This window comes from Gorilla gorilla, chromosome 2 (assembly GCF_029281585.2).
Source record: "Gorilla gorilla gorilla isolate KB3781 chromosome 2, NHGRI_mGorGor1-v2.1_pri, whole genome shotgun sequence".
Classification (NCBI taxonomy): domain Eukaryota; kingdom Metazoa; phylum Chordata; class Mammalia; order Primates; family Hominidae; genus Gorilla; species Gorilla gorilla.
In genome coordinates this window covers 145,182,892-145,209,729 of record NC_086017.1, presented here as the reverse complement: position 1 = coordinate 145,209,729, position 26,838 = coordinate 145,182,892, and the positions used below count along the sequence as shown (strand labels likewise).

The window sequence follows — 26,838 nt, the reverse complement described above, 5'->3', positions numbered from 1 at the left end:
CAAACCGCCAACCCCCACAGCAAGAGCAGCTTCCCAGCATTGAGACCTCACTATGCTCCAGGCATTCCATGCATCATCTCATATGCACTTCATAACAGCTCATCACGAAGAGAAGTCACCGCAGATCCAATGGGTTAAGCAAGCTATCGAAGGTAGTCAGCAATTTTGTCTGACTACAAGGTCGTGTAATAATAATGTGAACCACTCCTTGAAGAGTAGAATCCAAGCATTGTGAGGCTGGCAGTGCAGGCAGGGGAACAGCATGAGCAAAAACCAGAGGTGGGAATGAATTTAACTGCCCCAGGAGGAGGCCCAAGACAGCTGGAGACAATTCAGGCAGACAGGAGAGCCCGTAGCTGCTCAGCTGCTCCCTGTCTTTTTCCTTCCCTCTGCAACCTTGAGAAAGTTGTCGATGGGTTCTATTTGCATTTTCTCCTATCCAGTTCCTCCTGCCCACATCACCCACTGCAGACACTCTTGCCAAGTTCCTCAATTCCAGCGTTGCCAGCCTGGTGGCCACTCCTCAGGCCTTCTCTTGCCTCCCCAGCAGCCTGGCCATGTGCCCGCCCTCCTCCCTTTTGAAAGAGTACCCTCAGCTCTATCAACACCTCCTCCCCTGGTTTACTTTCCTCCACTCTGGCTCCGTCCCTTGTGCCACCTTGATATTGCTGTGGCCCATCCTGGACCTACTTCTCATCAACACAGTCTCCCTAGGAGACTCATCCCTTCTTGAGGCTTAACCACCACCTCCACGTGGGATTTCCAAGCCCATATCTCTAGCCCAGTGTCCACCCTGAGTGCTGGACCCATATACCCATCTGACTCCTGAAGATCTTTACTTGGGTATAGTCTGGGAAATTTGAATTCCAAATGCGACCAGGATACTCACTGGCTTCCTTCAATAGTGACTGCTCCTTCTGGGCCCCCTCTGTCAGGAGTGGGCATCACCAACGCTAGTTGCCCAAGCCAGATCCTGGGAGTCATCACTAACATCTCTCCTCTCACTGATATGTGGGTGCCACCTCGCTTTGACATTTCTTAAGCTTTTCTCTCCTTCCTACCACCATCCCACTGCTGCCATGCCAGCTTTTATCATAGCTCCTGGGATTCCTTCCACAGACTACCTAATTCCACTCTGGCTGCCAGAGAGGTCCATGTGAAATGCAAATTAGCCCAGGTCACCCTTAGTTAGAAGCCTTTAACGGCTCCCCATTGCGCTGGGGAGAAAACCTAAACTCCCAGCCTCTTTGCTTCACACACACATACCCACTGCGCTTGGTCTTGAGCTCCAGCCAGACTGAAACCATGGAGTAGGTTTACCCTCTTTACCCTAATCCTCTCAATCCTACTAGTTCTTAGGGCTCAGCTTGACAGTGGCCTCCTCCTAGAAGTCTTCCTGCTGTCCAAGGTGCATTAGGGCCCCACTTCTATGCTCCCATAGCAGCTGTGCACAATAGCTTTCTTCCTACATCACAGCCACACTTTCTCTTCTTGTTTCCCACCCTGAGACCATAGAGTCTTTGAGGTCAGGAGATGTTCTTGTGGTTTAGCTTTTTTTTAAATTAATTAATTAATTTATTATTATTTTTTTTTGAGACAGAGTCTTGCTCTGTAGCCCAGGCTGGAGTGCACTGGCACGACCTTGGCTCACTGCAGCCTCTGCCTCCCAGGTTCAAGCAATTCTCCTGCTTCAGCCTCCCAAGCAGCTGGGACTAGAGACACCTGCCACCATGCCTGGCTAATTTTGTATTTTCAGTAGAGAAGGGGTTTCACCATGTTGGCCGGGGTGGTCTCAATCTCCTGACCTCAAGTGATCCGCCCGCCTCAGCCTCCTCAAGTGCTGGGATTAGAGGCATGAGCCACCGTGCCCAGCCTGTTTTTTGTATTTTTTCAGTGCTAGGAAATATTTACTGAAATTTAAGGATGGAAAGTCTGGGAGACCGACTCTGGGAGTGCTCTTGAAAGGAAATGGGTTACTCCATGTGTAGGTGTTGAAAATGTAAAACAATATTATTTCTCCCTTTTTCCCTAATAAAACCCCAATTTTGTTCAGAGGACAGCAATAGTGTTAATTACACTTCTTAGCATCATTTGCAGGGGGTAGCTATGTGACCCAGGTTTGGCCAAGAAGACTTAAGTAAAAGCAACTGTGCACGCAAGGGAGAGATTTGCTCCCTTGATGTAAGCATGGCCCCTTCCTGTTTCCTGTCTTCCACATCTTTCCTGGAATTAGGAGAGGAGGCTGGAGATGGAGCAGCCATCTTGTGACAATGAGCCAGCCATAGGGATGGGAACCACAGGCTAAGGAATCTTGAAGGGCCTAGGTCATGACCCCTGGACTACCTACTAGCAGACTTCTAATTATTGAGAGACAAATAAATCTCATTGAAGTCATTTTGGTTGGCTCTCCATTACATTCAGCTGAACTCCACCCAGTAAAGGTCAATGAAGGAAGATAAGCATCTGTGAGCATTTCTGAATAGGCTTTTCCTTTGGAGATGATGCTGGCGCTGACGGGAGGCAGAGGGCCAGGTTAATGGAACAGGACTAGGTGAGGGCTGGAGAGGCTGATCCTCCCAGGGGTTCTACCAGAGGATCACAGTGAGGCCTCAGGGTTTGAGAAAGAAGCTCCAGGCACGGTAGCCCTAAGGTGTCTGTGACCTTGGCCTGGGGGTTTTCTGGTCCCTGTTTGGTTCAACTTGCAAAATGGGGCTGTTGGACTAGACAACTTATCAGAAGGCATAGTGCTTCAAGTCTGGGCTTAGGAGTCAGACAAGGCTGAATTCAGGGTCCAGCTCCACCACTTGCTAGCTGTGTGGCTTTCAGACAGCTTTCTTAGCCGACTGCTCTAGCATCCTTGTTTGTGGAGTCCAGACTCCATCAGTACCTATACCTGTAGGGCTAACGTTGGGGCTTCATGAAATCATGCATGTGGGTGCTCAGCAGAGGGCCTGGTATGCCCAGCACACACCAAGTGCTCCACGCTGGTACCTGTCCTTGTGTGCCATGTTCTCCCAGTGGACAGATGGGACCTGGAATTCATGCCTCCTCTGGGGCTGGGGCTGCTACAGTGCTGTGGAAAGCCTGTCAGGATGTACCTCGCTCTGTGGCTGAGTGAAGAGGCCAGAGGCTGCCCACTGTTCAACATCTTTGGAATGCTGCCGTGTCCAGGGAACTTGGGTCGCAGGTGGATAGAAGCCCCCAAGCCCAGGCCAGGCCAGACCAGGCCCAGAAAGGTATCAGGTCTTGGGTAGACTAAGAAGCCTATGTGGTCTATCTATCCTGTGGCCTTTGTCTTAGCCAAAGCCTCCTGGATATTGATGGCATCTTTTCCTGGGTTTGGGGTGGGCTTGGAGAGGTTCCCTCTGCACGGGACTACAGGAGTGAGGGAGCTGGAAAAATGCCTCCAGAGCTGGATTCCTCACTGCAGCTGCTTTTGGAAGAACCTTCTTATCCTTCCCTTGAGAAGCCTCACTGTCTCTTCTCGGCGCTTGGAATCCTGTTAGTAGAAAATCTTGGGGAAAAAATAAACCCACTATTCATTCCAGCACAGAGAAGGAGGTCAGTGGGGTGCGTCCTGTTTGTCCACACCCCCCCCACCCCCTCTACCCCTCCCCCCAGCACCCCAGGCCAGACCCAGCCATGCTGACACTTGACAGCCCCTGCAGTTTACCTTGGCTCAGGTCCAGAGACTTCGGGCCCAGCCCCCACCTTTTCACCTTGTTACCCAGCCCCCTCTCCAGCGCAAAGAGCAGTTTAAATATAAATCAGTCCTCAACACAAACAGAGCTGCAGCGAGTCTCAGAGCCATCACCGGAACTGAGGGCCCAGGTTTTCTGCGAGTGCAAACAAGCAGAGACTGGCTCCGTAAATATCCCCAAGAACGTCGGGAGGGGTGCTGGGGCTCCCCTCCACCCCCGGCTCACGTTGGCCCCTCCAGCGCCTGCCTCGGGCCCCCTCATATCCCAGCCTTCCTGCCCCCCAGCCCTGCCAACCTCTTTCTCCATCCCCTCCACTCACCCACCTTCGCTTCGCCCACCCTCTCTTCGCCAGTCCCCAGGAACCTCCACCCCCTTGCAGCCTCCTGCCCCCCCACAGCCCTCCCCTCCCCTCCCCGGGCCCGCCACCTCCTTCCCTCCCTCTCCGCCTCCCGGCAGGCGGGATCTTCTCGGGGCAGTCAAGCCTCGCGGGTCGCTGCGGCGTCACACCTGTCTGAGGGGGCGGCGGCGGCGGCGGCGGCGGCGGCGGCGGCGGCGGCGGCGGGGCGGGGGCTCGTAGCGCCTTTGACACCCGAGGAAAAGAGGGAGGAGGGAGAGCGCGTTTCATCATCGGCGGCGGCCACTTATAAAAACTTCTGGGCGCGCACTCGCTGGCTCAGTCTCCGCTCCGCAAATCTCCTCCGGCCACTGCCGCCGCGGTCGCCTCTCACCCGCCCGGCCGCTCCAGCCCGAGGCGCCCCGACCCCGCGCGCCAGGTCCCTAGCCCCGGGGCCCGCCGCCCCCGCGCCACTCCGCGCCCGGCCAGCCGCCCGCAGCCATGGGGCTCCTGCCCAAGCTCGGCGCGTCCCAGGGCAGCGACACCTCTACTAGCCGAGCCGGCCGCTGTGCCCGCTCGGTCTTCGGCAACATTAAGGTGAGCGGAGTCCGCGGGGTCGTCCGGGCCGAAGCCGCGCCAGGCGCACCTTCGGCTGGGCACCGGCGTCTGTCTGCCGGAGCCAGGAGGCTCCGGGAGCCCCGGGCTCCCTCCTGTGCCGCGCTCCGATCTCATCCCCGGGCGACGCGTGCTGGGCGTGTGTGTGCGAGTGTGTGTGTGTGTGAGCGTGTGTGTGTGTGCGCGCGCGCTTGTGTGCGTGTGCGTGCGAGTGTGTGTGTTCACACGCCTTCATCGGACTAAGTAATGGGACAGTGGAAGTACCTGCTTACTGCTTACTCGGACAACTCCAGGCAGAGTTATAAGCGAGAGAATTGTCCTCGATGATTGAAAAAGATCATCTCGAGGAACGCTTTTTCGGCCTCCAGCGGGCGGTTACTTCGTCAATGGGATGGGCTTGGAGGTGCCAGGGGGACCCCCGCGCTTTGGGGGACAGACTGTGTCTCGTCCGAGCCCCCTCGTCCTGGGGTGGGTGGCCTAAGGGATGTTCTCCTTCCCCAGGCTTTCTTCTCCCGCCAACGGGGGGCAGGGGGCTCTGCTACCTGGCTGTGCCGCTGGCAGTTATGTTTAGAATTCCCTCTCAGCGGGCGGCTTCCCCAGGCTGGCAACCAACCCGAGTGCTCAGATTGGCTTCCCTGGTCTGGAAATGGCCCCAGGAAGGTCACAGCTCTCACGGTTCAGTAAGGTCTAAGCAGGTGCCACTCACCAGGCAAGTTATGGGGAGCGGGTGAGAAGATAGGGTGTTGGCAGCTGTTAGGATGAGAGCACCTTTCCCAGGGGGGTGGGAAATGCTTTCCACTCCCTCACAGGTCCAGGAGGACCTGGAATGGTTCAATCCGCACTCGGGCTCTTTAGCCCATTCTGCCTAGGCAGAAGTAACAATGGAAGATACCTCCTGAGAGGCCAAAGCTGCTGCGGTGAGGATGTGGGAGACTGCAGAGACTGCATCAAGGCCCCTTCTGGTCAGGGTGGGATCATGGTGTAGAGAGGTTGTTTCCCACAAACATACAGTCAGATGGGACTGAGTAAAGCCTCCGGTGGTGCAATTAAGGGGAAGCCAGATTACACAAAGGGATGATGGGAGTGTCCGTGGACTGGTTATATGTGTCCAACAGAAAGGGATCTGGAGGTCAGAGTGGATCTCACCTGCATACTTACTCAGCTGGGATCTCCACTCCTGCTTCTGCTCTTTCCGCACCGCAATAAATACAGGCTGAATTGATTTTGTAGTTGTATATGGATAAGCAACAGAAATTTTGAGATAGCTTAAAATAATCTCCAAATCTCCTCATTTTTGGCCAGACCTGGATGGAAATGTTGTGCGCAGTTTTGGTTCCACCATTCTGGAGAAATTTCATCAGGAATTTTGGAACCTTTGGTATTTATAAATTAGGAATTGAGACGAAAGGGTAGGGACTAGGATTAGATGGTCTAAAGAAAGGGGCCTCTGCAGGAACCAGGGTGGGGCAACCTCACTTCATTTTCACCAAGAAGGGCAGGAGGGACGGGTGTCCAGAACAGATTCCTGACAGTGAGGGTACGGCTGAATGAGACTGATCCGTTTAGACCCACCCTGGTTCCCTAAAATAAATGTTTATGGCAGCAATTTATTTGGAGATCTATATAAATAAGATGATTTCTCATGTGTTGATGATTTAACCACACGTACCTGAGGGCTGCGGTCAGGCCAATTGGCCTCCTAAAGGAGTTAAGTACTTATACTGGCTAAGAGTTTTTCTTGACTCTAAAAATGAGATTCTGTTAGTCATCACCTCCTTTGATCCATACTAATTGCAAGACCAGAGTTTGGAGGACTTCCATTTAACTCCACTTATCAGCCTGAAACCAGGTACGAGGTTGGATAGCTTAAGGTAAATCTTGAATCTCAAATTCCATCAGTTAAAGTCACTTGCACCTTTCCCTCCTGGGGCAATAACTGGGAGCTCTGCTATTTGAAGGGATATTTCCTCCCAATAAGAGTGCTTGTAATAGCCCTGCCACTTTGCAGTGGGGGATGGGTTGCACATATCTTGGGACATGTATGACATGGTGGTGTAGCAGGACGAGCCACAGACAAAACTCCTCAGACACTGAGTTAAAGAAGGAAGGGGTTTATTCAGCCGGGGGCATCGGCAAGACTGCTGTCTCAAGAGCTGAGCTCCCCAAGTGAGCAATTCCTGTCCTTTTTAAGGGCTCACAACTCTAAGGGGGTGTGCGTGAGAGGGTCGTGATAGATTGAGCAAACAGTGGGTACGTGACTGGGGGCTGCATGCACCAGTAATTAGATCGGAACAAAACAGAATAGGGATTTTCACAGTGCTTTTCTATACAATGTCTGTAATCTATAGATAACATAACCGATTAGGTCAGGGGTCGATCTTTAACTACCAGCGCTAGGGTGCGGCTCCAGGCTGTCTGCTTGTGGATTTTATTTCTGCCTTTTAGTTTTTACTTTTTCTTTCTTTGGAGGCAGAAATTGGGCATAAGACAATATGAGGGGTGGTCTCCTCCCTTATTCCCCTCCTTTGAGACTCTCACTCAATAGTGGGAGTTCTCACTTTCATTTTTACTACCTGTGTCTTCTTGCAAGACAGATCGATAGTGATTCATATAGTACACTTGTGCTGAAGCATTTTGGTGAACTAAGGTAGCGATGAAGCTTTTTATCATTTGAAGAAGTATAGGTAGCAAACGAGGGAGCAGTAAGCAGGTTCCTATTACTATTATAACTCTTATTATTAGAGTTTTAAATTCTCTTAGCGCTGGGAACCATTTTCTAAACATGGCCCCAGGATCAAATCCATGCCACACTTGCACAGGCACATGTGCCAGTTTTGTCATATCTCTTAACTGTGTCTTCAACTACTTGCCCTTGATTATCTATGTGTAGGCAGCAATTAGTAAGGTTAAATTTCCTACAGGCCTCTCCTTCAGCTGCTAGCAAGTAGTCAAAAGCTAATCTATTTTGATAGATAGCATTTCTCACCTGAGTTTCTTGCTGGGCCAGAATAGTCAAGGCTCTGCCGGTTTTATTAGTGATTATTTTTAAGACAGCTTGTAACCGTATGATTCCGTTGATCACGTAAATGGGGGTCTGGTATCCTCACAAGCCGTCTTGTGCCTAGCAGGCCTATAATATTGTATGATTTTCCCAGGGGGCCATTTATTATTTTTTCGATTTCCTATAGCTATGCTTCTCTTTTCGTGGGAAGCATAGACAGGGAAGCCCAGGAGTTCGCCTGTTTTTATGGGCAGTAGGAAAAAGATGGTTTAATAGTGCCAATAATAAAACTACCTGCCTACTGGTCAGGTAATTTGGCGTAAGCTCTATGCCTACGTATCTAGTATAATCCAGTGGGGGCTGTCTAGTCCTGGTGGGACTCCGGGTGGGTCCACATGGTTTGCAACTTTGGGAATTTACTAAATGGATTTCTCTCTGTGTGATTAGAACTCCACCAAATGACTGTTTTTGTGATACCATTATAAGTTTCTGTCCTAGACAAAGAAGTCGTCCTATGGGGTGAGTAAATTCTTTTCCTTCTCTAGCTATGCAATATTGTCCAATAATTGAGGCTTTTAGGACCTAGAAATTATCAGGGTGATTCTTCTGAGCCGGAAATTCATCAGGAACTGGGTCTGTAGGTACTAATTCTCGGGCTTCCCATGGTCATTGATCTCTTATTACAGTTCCTCCACATACATAACATGAAGTGACATTGAGAGACTGGGCTATGTGCTCAGCTAATTGCAAAAACAAATTTCTTGTTTTTCCTGGAATTTCTGGTACTGGCACATTTAGTTCATCATAGAAAGTTTGAAACACTGGCTTAGGAGAGTGTTTGTAAACTTCTCCTCAAACCAAGATATTTACTCGAGGATCCAGTCTGGCCCCGTTGATTCCTAAGGTCACACGCTCCTCTTTTTTCCAGCGAGGATCAAGGGGATTGGTTATTACTAGCTCTAAGGGGTTACATTGTCCCTTAGTACAGGAAGGGCCATTTTTTCCTTTCTGAAGGTGGACTGGATCTTTTTCATTTTTTTTTTAATCGAAGTGGCCTAAATGACACAAGACCAGTATTTATATTTCTTTCCACACAGTCTTAATTTATGACAGACGTACTTATTTTCTGCTATATAGCCTCTTTTCTAATTAAGAGAACCACACCTTATTCCTAACTTATTACTATTAATGACAGCACAGGCATCAAATTTTAAGGTGACTCGTTTGGGCACCCCTTTTTCTTCTGTTTTGGCTAGCACTTTACTCGTATCATTTGTGAGCCCTCACCAGTCCTCAGTCCTCAATCTAATTTTAAAAACTGTGGTCATGGGAGGCTCAGATGGATCATAACACACATCAGGTTGGTCATTTCCTGGGCTACATACCTTGTATAGAATTACATTATACAACAAGTTCTTTTTAGAGTTCCAGCACACTTATAATAACCGTAAAATAATAGGACCGTAGCAACCTTTTGTCCTACCTCAGTGACTTGATATATACACTGGGAATAGTCCTCAGTCTGAGGAAGGTCAGTTGAAGTCCTTATTGTAAAAGTGCAAATTTTAAGGAAAATGAGTCCCGCGATGAGTTTTCTCATGCTTTGGCCGTGCATGGACCAGTCAGCTTCCGGGTGTGACTAGAGCAGGGCTTGTCGTCTTCTTCAGAGTCACTTTGCAGGGGTTGGCTAAGCTGCTCCCGTCCACGTACTGCTCACAGTCTACTGATGTTTAAGGATGGTCTCGGAGGTTGGGCCTGCTAGAATAAACTGAGTCCAACACCTCTACACAGTTATGTTCAACTGGGCTCTCTGATACTGGGAGCAAGGTGGTGGGGTTTAGGGTGTTGCAAACTTCAATGGTTATGTGGGGATTTTCACATAGCAAGCTTTGGTACTTGGTTAATCTAGCATTTGTTAACTAATGATGTCCTTTGGTAGTCATTAAAGTTACCACAGCATGGGGGGCGTTTATATTCAGGTTTTGCCTAAGGGTTAGTTTATTTGCTTCTTGTGCTAACAGGCCATTGCTGCCAGGGACCTTAGACCTGGGGGCCAGGCTTTGGAAACCCCGTCTAGTTGTTTTGAGAGATAGGCCACTGGCCTTGGCCAGAGCCCCACAGTCTGGGTTAAAACTCCAACTGCCATTTTTTCTCTTTCTGACACATAGAGTGTAAAGAGTTTTGTCAGGTCATGTAGCCTCAGGTCTGGGGCCAACATGAGTTTTTCTTTTAACTCATGAAAAGCTCGTTGCTGTTGGTTGTAATAGATGTAGTTTATCTAATCTACATTTTTGTTAACTGTCACCCACCAAAATATTGACTCAAATCCTGCAGCTATTTGATTTCAAGCTTTAAATTGATATGGTATTCCTCATGGGACTCCAATTGTGTCTAAACAGACATGAGAGTCAAAAGACCCATAAGGGGCTTCTCTCGCTTTACGATGTCTTATTTTTCTCCTTCTGGTTGATGAAATGCCAGGGTGAAAGGGATAGCCAATTGGACTAAAGTACAAGTGCCACTCCAGTTATTCAGCAGAGTGCCCAGTAAAGGTCCACCACAATACCACCACACATCCACTCGGGGATGAACAAGGGCTGACTGATTGATAAGCTCTTGAAAATTCTTAAGCTAACTGCATCCTTTCAGGTCTCCAAGGAACGCTAAGTTTCCTCCCTGTCGTGAGAGACACGAAGTGACTTAGTGTTGGGAAACAGAGGCTGGATGGCCTTTGGGGGATGACCCGCAGGGTGCCAGACTTTGGGATATAACAGAGAGAGCTTGGCATGACTTATTACTCCAGGCTGTAGAATCCTGGAAAAGAGCCATGCAGCCTACACCTGGTCAACTGAAGGACCACCTTAGTGGAAAGGGGACAGTCTGGGCCTCTGGCCTGCCATATGCACAAGCATAACAATTGCTTTTGTTTAACGTGCAGATGGAATATTTGATCCATTTTAACCAAGCATTTGCATCTTGGTATCCTGTCTTAATTGCTAAAGTTTGTTTTAAGTCTTTAACTTCCATGATCCTCTAGTAAAATGAATGTATGATTTTAGGAAATTACAAAAACTGGTTGGGGCAGTCCATCCTTGCTCTTTAGTGGTCCACAGAACATTGGACCAACTATGGCATGAAAGCTCTACATCGGGGGGCAAGACTTCTGGTTGGCACTGGGGTCTTTATTGAAATCTCCCCAGATTAAATGGTCCTACTTTACTAATGCCCAGTCTGAGGAGAGTCAGGAGGGACAGAAGTACTTTTCTGAAGCAGAAAGCTGTCTTTGACTTGGCAAGTCCTCACAGGGTATAGCAAGGCAAGCATTAAATGCAATAGTTTGAGGAGAAATTGACTTGGTTATGTTAATAACTAGATGGTCAGCAATAGAATGAGGAAAGAAGAAAGAGTAATAGAATAGATTAAAAGAGTTAAATTTTTCTTAGCTTTAGTTTGATAGGGTTTTCCCCTGGGACTATGGCCCATGATTCTGGAGGGGGTGGCGCTTTCTTGACTCGGGTGTAATGAGTCCATCCTTTTTTTTTTTTTTTTTTTTTTTTTCTGTATGAACAGCAGTCTTGTTGGTTAGCAGCACAAGGTAGGGTCCTTTCCAGGCTGGCTTGAGTTTTTCTTCTTTCCACCCTTTGATGAGAACGTGATCTTCAGGCTGGTGCTGGTTTACTGGAAATTCTAGGGGTGGTACATGTGCTAAAAGACTTAGTTTTTGAGAGAAAGGAAAGTGGAAGATAAACCAAGTATATAATTTTCAAGACATCGACCTTTTGTTTTAAATGTGGGGACCTGGACAGTGGACTTTATAGTCCTTAGTGCCTTTTTACTGAGAAATTTCCTTTCGCACCTATTTTTATTAGTTTTTAAACCAAAGAAAGCCAAATACCATTTTACATTTAACAGTGCTTCTCGTATGATTTTTACACCAGATAAGCTAAATTTTACCTTTATATTAGTGTGTTATTAATGTTAAACCTAATTTTAATAAAACCTTCTAGACGTATTTATCTAATTTTTAATGTTTGACCATAAGGTAAGATTTTATAGACTCTTTTTAACCTTTTATAATTTTTGCTAAAGAGCAGGTTGGTGCTTTAAGAAAAACCTGTTATGCTTTTACTTTAATATCCAGTTCACAGAAAAACTGGATGATACTTCTTTAACTTTAGCTAATATGTTTACACACAGAATTTTCTTTACAATTAACGTTTTAAAACTTGCTTAAACCTTCAAAACAATAATTTTTTTAACTTTTTAATGTAGGTAAAAATGTACATTCTTATGCCTCCTTATAATCTTTTTACCAAAGGTATATTTTACTTTTCTTATACACCTTGCATACAAACTGTTTTTTAATAGTTTTAAATTCAGGAGGCCTAGTTACTTTTAAATTATACCACATTTTTTGCATAAATTCTTTTTTATAACTTTTTTTCTTTCATGACTTTCGCAGATAATTCTTCAACATGCCTCAACTTTTTGAGTTATTACAAATATTTCTTTCTTTAAACAACTAGTTAATTTATTTCAGGACAAGAATTTACCATATAATACTCTTTTTACATAAATGCCGCCCCTCCTCTTTTTTCTTTTTTTCTTTTTTTCCTTTAGGATACTTCTGAACTGGTGAGGTGTGCTCACAATGAGGTTTCCTCTAAAAGTTATTTTTTTTTTACTTTTTTTTTTTTTGTTAGCAAAGCAGTTGCAGCTACAGATTGAATGCATTTGGGCCATCTGCGGGTTACCGGGTTAAGGATTTTTGATAGGAAGGCCTCAGTGCTTTCAGGATACGCCCTTGTTTACACTGACAACAAAGTGGTATTGGAGTGTGATAGGGTTACAGAGAATACCTTCAATTATCAATTATAGGTTTTAAATTTACCTTGGCTTTTATAGGGTACACTTTTTTTTTCTTAACTACTTGTATATCTCTCTCTTTGACTTTGTCTCTCTCTCTTTGACTTTCCTTTTGCCTCTGTCTCTTCTTCTCTTTCACTGCCTTTCTCTTTCTTTCTCTCTCTCTCTCTCTCCTTGACTCCCTCTTTGTCTGTCTCTTCCTCTCTCTTTGCCTCTTTTCTTCTCTCTTTCCTTTCTCTCTCTCTGCTGGTCTTTCCTTGCCTCTGCCAGCCACTTATGCTGCTGTTCTCTCAACCACTGTGTGTTGGGGGCGGGGGGCCTAAAACCAGCTGTAACCAAGTGTCTACGTACGGGAGCTGGTCTGCGTTCCCTGGCTTACAGGTTACCTTGTGCCACACCTTTGAAACAAGGGACCTGTCCAGGCTTCCTTCTAATGGCCAACTTACCTCTAATGCTGGCCAGTCTATCTTACACAAAGTTTTAAGTTTTCCTAGTGTCATAGTACTCCATAGTCTCCTTTAAATTCTTTTTTGAAATTTTTCAACATAGTTCCTAGTAGGGTGGGCTTATTTGTGCCTGACCTATGCTTCTTCGAGACAAAACACGCTCATACCACACGCACACCACAAAACAAAGAACAGATAAAAAGGGCACGCACACACTTTTGCAGTTTGCACCAAACCAAAATCAAAACCAAAATCAGAGTATCCAGAAATCCAAGCCAGGTCAAAACCAAAACCAAAGTATCAAGCAATCCAAGTCAAGTCAAAAACAAAAACCAAAGTGCCGGTACAGGCATGCCGTGGGTGATGAGGCCACGCTTCCACTCAAATGGAGTGGGCAAGTTCTCAAGACCAATCCTGTCAAGCAATTCAAACCAAGTCAAAACCAAACCAAAGTGCCGATAAAGGCACACCATGCGTGATCAGGCCAAGCTTCCACTCAAATGGAATGGGCAAGTTCTCAAGACCAGTCCTGTCAAGCAATTCAAACCAAGTCAAAACCAAAACCAAAACCAAAGTGCCGATAAAGGCACGCCATGGGTGATCAGGCCACGCTTCCACTCAAGCAGAGTGGGCAAGTTTTAAAGACTAGTCTTACTAAGTTTTAGATGTCCAGACCGGTGAAAACCTTCCCAGTGTTCAGCCACTGCGTTGCTCCTCTATGGGGGCCTGCCACACACTGCCCTGGCAAGGCGTCCCACTGGGGCAAATGCCTACCCCGGAGTGCTCTCAGGATCTGCGTCGCTTGGGCTAGTCAGAGTGCCCCGCAGAGACGTTGCACAGGGCAGGCTTAAGCCGCCTAAGGAGCTGCCTCGACCATCCGCCAATCACCTCGCTTCCCGGTCAGGGAACCAAGAAATGTAGCAGAATGAGCCGCAGACAAAACTCCTCAGACACCGAGTTAAAGAAGGAAAGGGTTTATTTGGCTTGGGGCATCGGCAAGACTCCTGTCTTAAGAGCCGAGCTCCCTGAGTGAGCAATTCCTGTCCTTTTTAAGGGCTCACAACTCTAAGGGGGTGCACATGAGCGGGTCATGATCAATTGAGCAAGCAGGGGGTGCGTGACTGGGGGCTGCATGCACCAGTAATTAGAGCGGAACAAAACAGGATAGGGATTTTCACAGTGCTTTTCTATACAATGTCTGTAAACTACAGATAACATAACCGATTAGGTCAGGGGTCGATCTTTAACTACCAGGCCTAGGGTATGGTGCCGGGCTGTCTGCTTGTGGATTTCATTTCTGCCTTTTAGTTTTTACTTTTTCTTTCTTTGGAGGCAGAAATTGGGCATAAGACAATATGAGGGGTGGTCTCCCTTAGTGGGAACAGGGGACACTCAACCAGAGGGTCTGTCATTTGTCTAGGTTCCTTGTTGCTGGACAGACTAACCAATCCACTTTGGACATTCCTGCAAAAACCCACATACCATATAGTTTAGGGGAAGTGGATAAAGCCAGAAGACTCAGATTTAAGGTCCCATCCCAGCCACCTACTAATGGGATGATGCAGGGAAGCATTTCTCACCTTTTCAGGGCCTCAGCGTCCTTACCTGCAAGAGCTGGTAATTGACCAATAGCCAGCTCATGGGGCTCAAAAAGGATTATGTGGAATGAGGCATAGGAAAAAGGCTTTGTAAACCATGCTGTGCTGTCAGGATCAGTACCCATCTAAGATCAATTCTTGCTTCAACAAATAGGATTTGTTCACATTCAAACATTTAGGAACAATTGTTCCACCAATTCCATGAGGCATAGTTATTAGTTAAGAAAAACCACATTTAATAATAATAATGATGATTAAAATAATAGTAATAGTGGCTAACAGTATTTGAGCTGTATGAATGTACCAGGAACTATGGAAGTACTTTATCTATATTTAATCCTCATTACAACCCTATCAGGTGGATACTATTATTGTCCTCATTAATAATGAGGAAAACAAGGCATTGTGAAATTGTTCACATAACCAGAAAGGGGTGGACTATAGAGGAACCAGGTATGTGAGACTTCAGAGTCAAAGACCCAAACCCCTGTTCAAGCTGGCCCTCACCATCAACACTATGCTGTTTAACACTGGTTTAGCAGGGGTGTGCTTATTCCCAGTGGCCAGTGGTTTCTCTGGGCCCTGTTGACACACAGATCCCAGCTGTGACCAAGGGGAGCAGCAGTGGCTTCAGGATGGATGCTCCCAGTGGCTAATGGGCTGATACCCTTTCCCTCTTCATAACTCTCATCTCCAGAGTGTGGCAGCTCTCTGGTGGGTTTTATGTGCCTGCTCCTGCAGTAGTAAACCAGATTTAATCTAGAGTCTCTGTTGCCTCTGGCTTACAGGAATCTTAAGAAGCAGAGATCTGCTCCACAATCACTGTTCAGCATTTGGTGTCCAGAATGCCAAATTAAACAGGTTCATTTAGTAATCCTGAGGGTGGGGGTGGGAGGCAGCTTTTGCAGCTGACTTATCCTGGCGGCTTCAGGAAGTTCTGTTTCTCCTTAAAATAAAACTTGCCCTTGGGACCAAACTGAGTTATCTTATAGAAGGAGTGGTTGATGACTGCTGCCAAATTTCAGGAAATCACACACCCAGAGCTCCAGTGTAGTGAAGTAATGTATATCCAATCAGTGAGGGAACATCCCGGTGGAGACTGAGGGCTGGAGAATAGTGGGAAGAAGGGAAAGGCAAACCTCACAGCTTGGCTTCGGTGGCCCTGGTGACTTCTGGCCTGGGAGGACAAAAAATGGGGGGAGAATTACTTTGTCTCGGCCTATGTCCATCACTTCCTGAGGCTTCTGACCCCCAGCAATGGGGAGGCATCTTGGGCTTGCTTAACTAATCAGTTTCCAGAGCAAAGTGCTCTATCCCAGCAACCAGATTCATGCTCAGGAAAACACTCTCAAGAAAATCCCCTGAACCCAAGAATTCCTTTACCCACCCAGTGAGTTAAGATATGCCCACTCCTCCCCAGGGGTGGTGTTTCTCTAACATTGAAGACAACATTGTTCTGTTCCTAAGCATCTGCCTCCTGAGAGCCCTGCTTGTAGGGAGAAAGGAAGAGAGAACAACGGGAATGGGTAGGGTCAGGTGGGCCATGGGTCGCTCAGACCTCCTCTTCCTGGATGATGCTGAAAGCCCTCCTTAGCTTTCAGTTTGTCTTCTGGTGGTACTCACACGGAACAAATGGAAGAGTGTTGTATGTTTCGCAGTATAGATAGCTCATTTCACCTCACCTCTTTCTGATCACTGTCTTTTGTTGTGACAGTGACTACCTGTTTTTTCCATTCTGAGAGATCCAGAACTGATGTTGGAACGTTGAGATGGGCACGTGGCTTCCCTTTGCCTTCTTTTGTCTTGCTTGTGTAATAGACCAGGGTGTATGCAGAGGAATGGAGGGGGTCCCCGGCCTCGCCCCTCTTCATTCTCCCTCTTCTCAACCCCCACTTAGTTTTATCCTGCTCCATGTCTTTAACCAGCCCCAGCACTCACTTCAATCCCCTTTCTGCCTGTGGCGGCGCTGGCCTTCAGACCATTTATGTGCCAGAGCCTGAGAGCCAGTGATGGTGGAACTAAGCAGCCAGGGATACTCCCAGGGCAAATGAGCCCATCAGGAAGCCTGCACAGGGCCAGGCTAGTTTGGCCCCTGTTCTGAAGTTAAGTTCACTAACATGTGCTTGGCCATCCCATTCTGTTTCTGTTGAGGAAGGACATGAAGACACAGCTGTGTGAATCTGCACCTGTCTATATCCCGGAGGATCAACACAGATGGTTATCACTGCGGAATCTGGGGCCTCATGAGCCACCATAGAGAAAGTCAGCTGAGTTCCTAGTGCCAGACAAAATGATTGATTTAGAATTGAAAAAAAACTTTTTATTTTATAGCAATTACAGATTCATAGGAAAAATAGTGCTTACAGGTCCTGTGTAGCCTTCACCTAGTTTCTGCCAGTGGTTGCATCTTATATAATTTCAGTATAATATCAAAAGCAGAACATTGACATTGCTATCAAGTGTGTGTATAGTTCTGTGCCATTTCATCACACATGAAGATTTGTGTAACCACCACCCCACCACTTCAAGATACAGAACTATTCCATCACCACGAGGATTTCTCCTGTGCTGACCCGTTTATAGTCATGTCCCCTTGCTTCCGTGACTACCATCTCTAACCCCTGGTAACCACTAATCTGTCTTCCACCTGTATAATTTTGTCACTTTGACAATGTTATATAAATGGAATCATACAATCTGTGACCTTTTGAGATTGGCTTTTTTCATTCAGCATTACGCCCTTGAGATCCATCCAAGTTGTTTTGTGTATCAATAGTTTGTTCCTTTTTATTGCTGAGTAATATTCCATGGTATGACCGTACCATAATTTGTTTAAACGTTCACTTATTGAAGGACATTTGGGTTGTTTCCAGTTGGGGGCTATTACAAATAAATCTGTTATGAACAATTGTGTAAAGATTTTGTGTGGACATTTTCATTTCTCTAGGGTAAATGCTCAAGTGTGTTTGCTGGGTTATATGTTAGTTGCATGGTGAGATATTTTTTAAAAAACTGCTGAACTGTTTTCTGGAGTGATCACACCAGTTTACATTTTCACCAGCCATATGTGAGAGACCCAGTTGCTGTGACACCTCATCAGTATTTGGTATTGTTACAAATTTTTATTTTAGTGATTCTAATAGATATGAATAGTGACACCTCATCATGGTCTTGTTTTGCATTTCCCTAATGACTCGTAATATTGAACATCTTTTCATGTGTTTATTTACCGTTTGTATTTCCTCTTCATTGGAATGCTTTTTCCTATATTTTGCCCATTTTCTAATTGTAATCTTTTTTTTTAACAGTTGCATTTTGGGAGTTCTTTATATATGTTAGGCACAAGTCTCTTGTGGGGTATGCAGTCTGAAATTATTTTCTTCTAGACTATAGCTTATTTTTTCATCCTCTTAACAAGGTATTTTACAGAGAAAATGTTTAATTTTGATGAATTTTAATTTATCAATTTTCAATTTTCTGGATCCTGCTTTTGGTGTCATGTCTAAGAACTCTTCACCAAACCTTAGTTTCCGAATGATTTCTTCTATATTTCATTCTAAAAGTTTTCTCATTTACATTTAAACTTATTTTCTATTTTGAGTTAATTTTTGAATGGGTGTAAGGTTTAGGTTAAGGAGTTTTGTTTGTTTGTTTGTTTTGTTTTGTTTTGTTTTGTTTTGTTTTTTACCTATTGCTATCCAGTTGTTTCTCCACCATTTTTTTTTTTGAAAAGACTATCCTTTATTGAGTTGCCATTGCACCTTTGTCAAAAATCAGTTGGCTGTACTTGCGTGGATCTATTCTGGGTTTTTTATTTTGTTTCGTTGTTTCTGCTGATACCAGTCTGTCTTCATTACTGAAGCTAGAGCAAGTCTTTATTTTTATTTGATGAGCCCATCCATCTTTATTTTCTTTAAAAAATTATTATTTTTGATTGACAAGTTTTTGATTGGCATAATTGTATACATTATGGAGTACAATGTGATGTTTTAATCTATGTGTGAAATGTGGCATGATTAAATCAAGCTAATTAATGTATCTTGACCTTGCTTATCTATCATTTTTTATGGTGAGACATTGGAAATTTACTCTCTATTATTTTGAAATATATATTACGTTATTGTTGACTATAGTCACTCTGCTATGCAACAGATCTCAAAATCTATTCCTCCCATCTCTCTGAAACTTTGTACCTTGGATAAACCACTCCCCATTTCCCCCCTCCCACCCCACCCCCAGCCTCTGTAACCATCATTCTACTTTTTACTTCTATGAGTTCAGCTTTATTAGATTCTGCATTTAAGTCAGATCATGAGGTATTTGTCTTTCTGTGCCTGTCTTATTTCCCTTAGCGTAATGTCCTCTAGATTTATCCATGTTGTAGCAACTGACAAGATTTCCCCCTTTTAAAAGGCTGAATAATATTCCATATGTATACATGCCACATTTTTCCTTACCTATTCATCCACTGATGGATGCTGAGGTTGAGTCCATATCTTGGCTATTGTGAATAATATAGAGCAAGTCCTGAAGTTGGATAAAAGCTTGGTTTTATTGGGCAATGGTATGTGTTTATCTTATGGATACCAAATTTTATTACCTGTTCAGTTTCCCTTCTATTCTGGCTTTTAGGAAGATTTAAGGACAGGTTTAACGCTTGCTTTGGTAAGTAAGGGGATCTTATGTATTTATGTGCTCCAATTTTTCTTCTGCCCTTAGCTGATTGGTATGTTTTTTCCCTTGAAGTTGATTTTCAAGTCTATGTTCCTAAATTTTTTCTAATCTTAGTGACAGCCCTGCAAGAGAGGTATCAACGTCTCCATGTCACGGTTGAGGAAACCAAGGCTCATCCAATGCCACATATCCAGTAACTGGCAAAGCAGGGATTCCCACCTGGTCATCTCACTCTTCTTCTTCCCATGACCACGGAACATCTCTCAGCTCTGGATTCTCTCATCCACCAGCATTTGGGCCTGAGCTCAGTGATCTCTGAGGTCCTTTCAGACTCTCAGATTCTTATCTCATGATGTTAAGTTGCTGATTGAGATGAGACTAGGAGCAGGGCCAGTTAGGTCTGGACTCTTCTAGGAGACCTGTTATGAAACCTGGCGAAAGCACCCTCATTGTCTTTGAGTAATCCCCAGCCCTTTCAGTTGAGAGGACCTTAATTCCCTGGGTGTGTCTTACTGTTTGGGATGGATTAAATTTGCCCAGGGGTGGAGATGAAACCCAGGCAGGAAGTCTGAGACTGCACTGAGGGGCTGAAGGATGGGATGATACTCTGCAGCCGGCAGCTCTCTTCCTGAGACTGTCTTTCCAGCCTCTTTGCCCTGCTGAAGGGAAAAGCTATGGAGGCTCACATGGATACACTGGAGGCTCAGGCACAGCCAGAGCAGTAACCCCAGGACTTGTGACCTTCGGAACACTCAGTCTGGTCAGCATTTGGCACTGTCTCCCACTCCCGAACAGGGCAGACCCCTACCTTCAGAAATGTGGCAAACTACTGGAATCCTGTAGGAACCTGAGAGTCCTGATGACAAGTTTCATTTTGTTTACCCAAACATCAGTCATACTTGTTTATGTCTAAAAACTGCTCCATCCAACACCCTTGAGAAATGCTGGCCTAGAGCACAGACAGCCTCAGTTAAAATGCCTGTGTTATCAGAGAGGGCTACCTTGAGCTACTGTTTATCAAACTGCCCCACCAAGAGGCCCTGAATTCTAGAAGGGAATGAAGAAGTTTCCATGTAGGGGTAGGACAAGGTGGGTGAGGGGAGATGTCTGGGGATGTGGCCTGACTCCTGAGTATTACATTTCTTTGATATATTTTTATACTTTAATCTTAAAATCAAATGAATGATATATTGTCCTCCACAATCTATGTGTTTCCAAATAATATGTCATATTTCTCTCCAAACCTTGGAGTAACATTGATGCTCTAGGAAGGTGTGTGTGTCTAACTTGGCTCTCCCAGATATGGACTCCCAGGTGGAGTGAATTGAGTTTGGGAAATACAACACAGGCAGACCTCACATTGGAACTAGTTTATCTGGTTGGCTTACCCACCCAGCTTGTCAGGTGCAGAGGGAATGGTACCTAGACAATTTAAGTGGGACAGGTGTGTGAGGTGTGGACATCAGAAAATTCCTGGCCCGGGCCCCATGGGACACTGCCAGACAGAACCCGCTAGAGAGCACAGTGAGGCCCTGTTGGTGGGGGGCAAAGGGACAGCAGTGGAAGGGAAGGGTGGGGAGAAAGCAGGCTTCCAGAGTCACACTCCTGCTGCTCATTTGGCTGCCAAAGAGATTGCAGAATAGGATTAAACTGATCTGTTTCTCAAACTGTTTTACAAGTCATTCTTCACTTGTGCCACAGGCCCTTTTGAAAACTTCCTCCTGTACCTTTGATTTACAGTGTATTTGGGGTATGTGTCTGGGAGCTGAGACTGATATGGAGCCAGGACCTCACTCACTCAGTGAGCATTTATTGAGTGTCTACTGTAAGCATCTATTGAGTGTCTACTTTGTAAGCATTTATTGAATATCTACTGGGTGAAGCTCTTTACTAGGTGTTGCTGTTTATACCTGGCTCCCTGAAAGTCTCCCAAGTTTCCAAGAAAAAATTGCCTGTAAGTTCCTTGCCTCCCAAGGTGACCAAATGTCTTCATTTGCCCGGGACTGAGGGGGTTAAGACACCAGACTTTCAGTTTTGAAACTGGGAAAGTTGTAGGCAAATTGGAATGAGTTGGTCACCTCACTGCCTCCCTTGCTATGACATTTTACAAGAACAAACATGCACTTTCTGACTGTGGTGCAGGGGAAGTGCCGAGGAGAGTCAGGGATGGTGTCCAAGAATGGAAATGAACCTTAGGGACCTATGGGGAGAAGAAACGGGGGCTCCCAGAGAGCAGGCAAGTGAGAGCCAGGATGGCAGTTGCTGGGCTTCTGCACAGCGGTGGAGCTCATTTCCCTCTCTGGTTTCTATGTAGAAGTCCTCCCACCTAGCTTCCCACCTTCATTACTGGCCATGATTTTTTACAGTGTTTTTCAACATCTTATTGTATAGAATCTATATAAATGATGATAAAGCTGAGCTATTGAAAGATGGTGCTTCCTGGCTTATGGAATTATTGACTTTCAGACTAGACAGTGATGAGAAAGCTCATCTGCTCAAAGACGCAGGAATCCTCTTGATGTCCTTGCCTCTGCTTGCAGAGTTCTGATGGGGAGCTCACTGTAGCACAAGGCAGACCCAGAACATTGTAGCACCCCAGGCATGTACCAGGTTTCTCCTGTGTGGAGCTGAAATCTTTACCTGCCCTTCCATGTGTGTTCCCCAGAGTGAAGCTAGCAGAACCCATTACTTCCTGGTCACTTGCTTCACTGTTTCTAGTACAATACTGTCTCCCCTCTCCCAGAAGCCCCTCTAACTGTGGACTGCTCAGCAGGGTTGAAATAGAAAACCAGGTAGTCAGGGCCACCCTCCTCTGAAAGCCAAACTAGGCTCTGAAGGTGGGCGTTGCTGGGACATGTGTGGCCCCCAACTCCTGATGTCCCAGATCACAAAGGTTTCGTTGCTGGTTCTGGTCACTGACAGGAGCCTGGTCACCACTCATGTGAGTGTCTCAGGCTTTGTGGCAGCAGCTGGAAAGTGGCCCAGCAGAGACCCTCCCATGATGCCCCCTGCACTAGGCCTTGCAAGTTTGTCATGCCCTCATCAGCCCCCAGATCTGTGCCCACGTCATCTCTCACACTCCTCCTTCTTACCCCCGCCTCCCTCTGTTCTCACGCCCCAGCTCTCACTGCTCAGCAACTTTGGAAGCTTTCATGGAGTATCCTAGACAGGTCATTGACTTCACCCTCCAGCCTCTAAATGGACAACATCTCTCTGGAGGAAGTAGAAAAGGGGCTCACTGGACACAACATTCCCTGGCTTCATTGCCAGAGGGCTAACAGAGACCCCTCACACAGGGCATCTCACCCAGTGCTAGTGGGAACAGGTCTTATGGGTCCCAGCCTGTGCTCCAGGGCTGCACCCTGCAGAGTGGTATGTGGCAGGTCCAAGTTAATGAAGAACCAGCCTTGTATATGGCAACTACTCCACCTCTGGAACGTGTTCCTGACATGGAAAGTGAACTCACAGGGCTGTGATTGCCAATTTCATTTTCAAATTGCCCTTGATATCAGGACGCTGCCTTCCGCACAGCTGAGATCGTCCTCACAGCAGCTCAAGCCTCCTCCTTCTTCAGTCCTCAGAGTCCCAGGACTCCCACATCATGGGCCCACTGAATCCATGTGTAAATTTAATGTGTAGGCTGGGCACAGTGGCTCACGCCTGTAATTCCAGCACTTTGGGAGACCAAGGTGGGCGGATCACAAGGTCAGGAGTTCAAGACCAGCCTAGCCAATATGGTGAAACCCCATCTCTACTAAAGATACAAAAATTAGCTGGGCATGGTGGTGCACACCTGTAATCCCAGCTACTTGGGAGGCTGAGGCAGGAGAGCTGCTTGAACCCAGGAGGCGGAAGTTGCAGTGAACCGAGATCGCGCCATTGCACTCCAGCGTGGGCAACAGCAGAGTGAGACTCCATCTCAAAAACAAAAAACAAACAAACAAAAAAAAACAGACAAAATTTAATGCGTAAATGTGTAAAATTTATAAGGACTGGGGTTGGGCATTAGTCAAGCCTGTTTTGATTGCCTTAAAATCACAAATATTTAGAATTCCCACCTGATATGGTTTGACTATGTGTCCCCACCCAGATCTCATCATGAATTGTAAGCCCCACATGGCCGAGGAGGGACCTGGTGGGAGGTGATTGGATCATGGGGGCAGTTTCCCCCATGCTGTTTTTGTGATAGTGAGTGAGTTCTCAGGAGATCTGGTGCTTTTTTTTTTTTTTTTTTTTTTTTTTTTTTTTTGACAGAGTCTCACTCTGTCACCAGGCTGGAGTGCAGTGGTATGATCTCAGCTCACTGCAACCTCTGCCTCCCAGGTTCAAGCGATTCTCCTGCCTCAGCCCCTTGAGTAGCTGGAATTACAGGCGCGTGCCACCATGCCCAGCTAATTTTTGCATTTTTTTAGTAGAGACAGGGTTTAACCATGTTGGTCAGGCTGGTCTTGAAGTCCTGACCTCGTGATCCGCCCACCTTGGCCTCCCAAAGTGCTGGGATTACAGGCATGAGCCACCGCGCCCGGCTGAGATCTGATGCTTTTGAGGTGTTTGGCAGTTTCCCCTTTGCACTCTCACTCTTGCTCTCTCTCCCTCTCTGTCTCTCCTGCTGCCTTATGAAGATATGCCTTGCCTCCCCTTCACCATCCGCCATGATTGTAAGTTTCCTGAGGCCTCCCCAGTCATGTGGAACTGTGAATCAATTAAACCCCTTTTGTTTATAAATTACCAAGCCTCAGGTAGTATCTTTATAGCAGTGTGAAACGGACTAATACACCACCCTTAGCACCAACACATTTTTAGCAGCAATTATAATTTTCTGAGCTACTATCACAAATATGGGCACATTTCATTAAGACACACGTGGTAAAACATAGGATGGTGTATGGATATTTAGTTGTGAATGCAAATACACTTGAGGCCTCTTGCTGGGAGCACCCATTATGTACCAAATTTACTGAGATAATATGGACAAGGATAGGTCCTTTCAGAAACACTGACTAAACCCTCCCTGCCATACTGTGAGGTATGCATTTCCCACATTTTATAGTGGAGGACATTGGGAGGCAGCCCATGGGAATTGCCACATTCCACAGTGACAGAGCTGGAATTGGGGCTCTCTGGGAGTCCCCGTCTTAAGATTTTTTCTCTATGTACTTCACCACAAACCACAGACTGTTGAGCCAGACTTTGCTATTTGATTGCTTTATAACAATGGACACACCAGAACTGCTTATTTATATCTGTTGTTGTATTTGCCCAAGCCAAATTTGTCAGTGGTGGTCCTGAAGGTCTTCATTCCTCAGTTTCCTCTTTCTTTGCGCATTCCCTAACCCATGGTTGTGAGCCTAGGCGCACACTCCAGCTGTATGGCACATGAGCATTTACGCCCTTCATGGGTGTGGGGCAGTCAAGTGGCTTAAACTCTTGATTTCCAAGTGAAAGAATAAATGGAAATCCAGTCAGCTGCACAATGCTTTATCATATGACTCACCTTCTCAGAAACTTACAGTGAGGAGGTGACTTGTATATCCAGCAGTCAGAGAGTCAATAAATAAATCATGGGACATCCATCTATAAAATACATACAAATCATTTTTTAAAAAGTCTTATGGAAAATAGTTGAAATTTGGGGGAAGAGTTCATTCTCTAATGTTAAGTAAAGAAGGCAGGATGGATAAGCACATGTAGAGATGATCCAAATTTGTCAAAATCACAGTATACAGAGAAGGAAGACTTGAAGGGCATGTACCTATACTGTGTGTGAAACCTATAAATGGTTTTGTTTTTTGTCTTTGTGAATTTCAGTGTTTTCCATTTTCTACAGTAAACGTGTCCTGTATTTATGCTTAGAAAAATCTATCCATTAAAAAGCCCTACAGTCTGTGGTCATGCCCCAGCTTCCTTTGGCAGGTGTACCAAGACATCTCATTGTGGTATGTAAAATGTGATGTACGATGGAAGTGGCTCTTCTCTGATTACCTGAGGGTGGACCAAGGATGCAGCTGGGATTGCAGCCAAGAGGATGGGGTTGTCTAGAAGGACTGACCCCTGCAGTGCCATCACTGTTCCCACTGCATTTTTCCATCTGTTGTCACAGTTGAGTCATGGCTTTCCAGAAATTGAGGCAAAGTCAGATAACAATACTTGAAGTCTTAAAGGGAGGCAAGAATGTGGAGCCTTTTCCTTTCTGGGAAGATCAAGAAGTGATTCTGTCCAGGAATCTGCTCTCTCTGCTCTTCTGGTGCCCACTCCCAGGGGCTGGCTCAGAGTGTAGGAATTCAGCCCTAAGGTTTGGCCAAACATCCTAGAGAAGCAAATATATCTGATTGGCTCCTTGCCATGTAGGAAGAGTAGGCCTGAGGGTGAGGTGGTGAGGACAGAAGCCAGGATGGGATCTGCTAGGTGCTAACTAGGGGTCTGTTCCTGAGCCTGGGGTTTTCTGCCTGGGAGGATGTAGAGAACATTCTTGGGTGGGTTTTCTCCCAGTCGTTGGTGAGAGTTTATTGACCATCCACTGTTTGAAAGTAAAACTCTACTAGTGTAAACAGCAGGGGTTTCTGAATTTTGAGGCCAAGAGTGGTGTTGGGATGGATGCTGGAGACCCATTTATTCATTCATTTATTCTTATTGACCTCCTGTCATCAACCACTGGAGATCCAATAATGAATAAAACAGAGTGGACTATGCCCATGTGAGTGAGATAGACAGTGAACAGAGCACAAATAAATACAAAGTCACAAAGCACATCATATGATAGCAAAAAGGATTTGGTTTTGTGAGAGAGAATGGGGTAGAGACATTACTGGATTATATTTAATGCATCTGGGGTCATGGACTGAATTTTAACAAGTCACCTTCATGGTTCTCATACAGAACCTCCGTATGGGGAACACGACTGTGAATCAGACAAGGTCCCTATCTTCCTTCTAAAGGCTGTGGTTAGGTGGGGCAAGGTGAACCATAAGCAGCTATTGTGAATTATGGTTTCCATCAACATGACAGGTTCACATGGAATCCCTCCTACTACAAACACCACATAAAATAGAACAGCACCAGAGATTTAAATACATGGCAGAACTTGCAAGAAAGAAAGTGAAATCTTTAGGTGAAAGAAATGAAGAATGAATTGAACACAGGAACAATGAGGACATCAGTTGACCCTGCACAAGGAATAAGGAGGAAATATGTGTGGTGTGATTAGACCAGTAAAGAGATGCTAAAGGAACTCCTAATGGATGCTGGAATTTAGTACTCACACAGGTACCCAAAGATGATACGGGAGTTGAAACTCAGACCCATTCATAAAGCTAGGTGCCTTGGTGAAAAGGGAACTAATAAAACCCTGCCCACTACTCCAGGGTCAGCAGGGGTTTGTCTCTAACAAGATCTCTGGGTAAAAAAATTTCTCTGAGAAACTAAAACCCCAAGGCTATATCACATAGAATCAGAAACAGAATTTATGCCATCCATATGGTATAGTGATGCTTACCTTATGCCCTATATAGAAATTAACTTCAAATGAATAAAAGATCTGAATGTAAGACCTAAAACTATAAAACTCTTAGAGGAAAACACAGGGAAAGCTTTATACCATTGGATT

General features: G+C 45.8%; 1 protein-coding gene across 1 annotated transcript in view; it reads left to right on the top strand.

Annotated features, from left to right (window-relative positions):
• The first annotated feature begins 4,267 nt into the window (after positions 1-4,267).
• Positions 4,268-26,838, top strand: part of SLCO2A1 (solute carrier organic anion transporter family member 2A1) — a 97,421-nt gene continuing 74,850 nt past the window's right edge. The window contains exon 1 of the mRNA XM_031009759.3: positions 4,268-4,632. Coding sequence (XP_030865619.1) covers positions 4,537-4,632 — 96 coding nt within the window. The 5' untranslated portion in view covers positions 4,268-4,536. The remainder of the gene's footprint in view (positions 4,633-26,838) is intronic.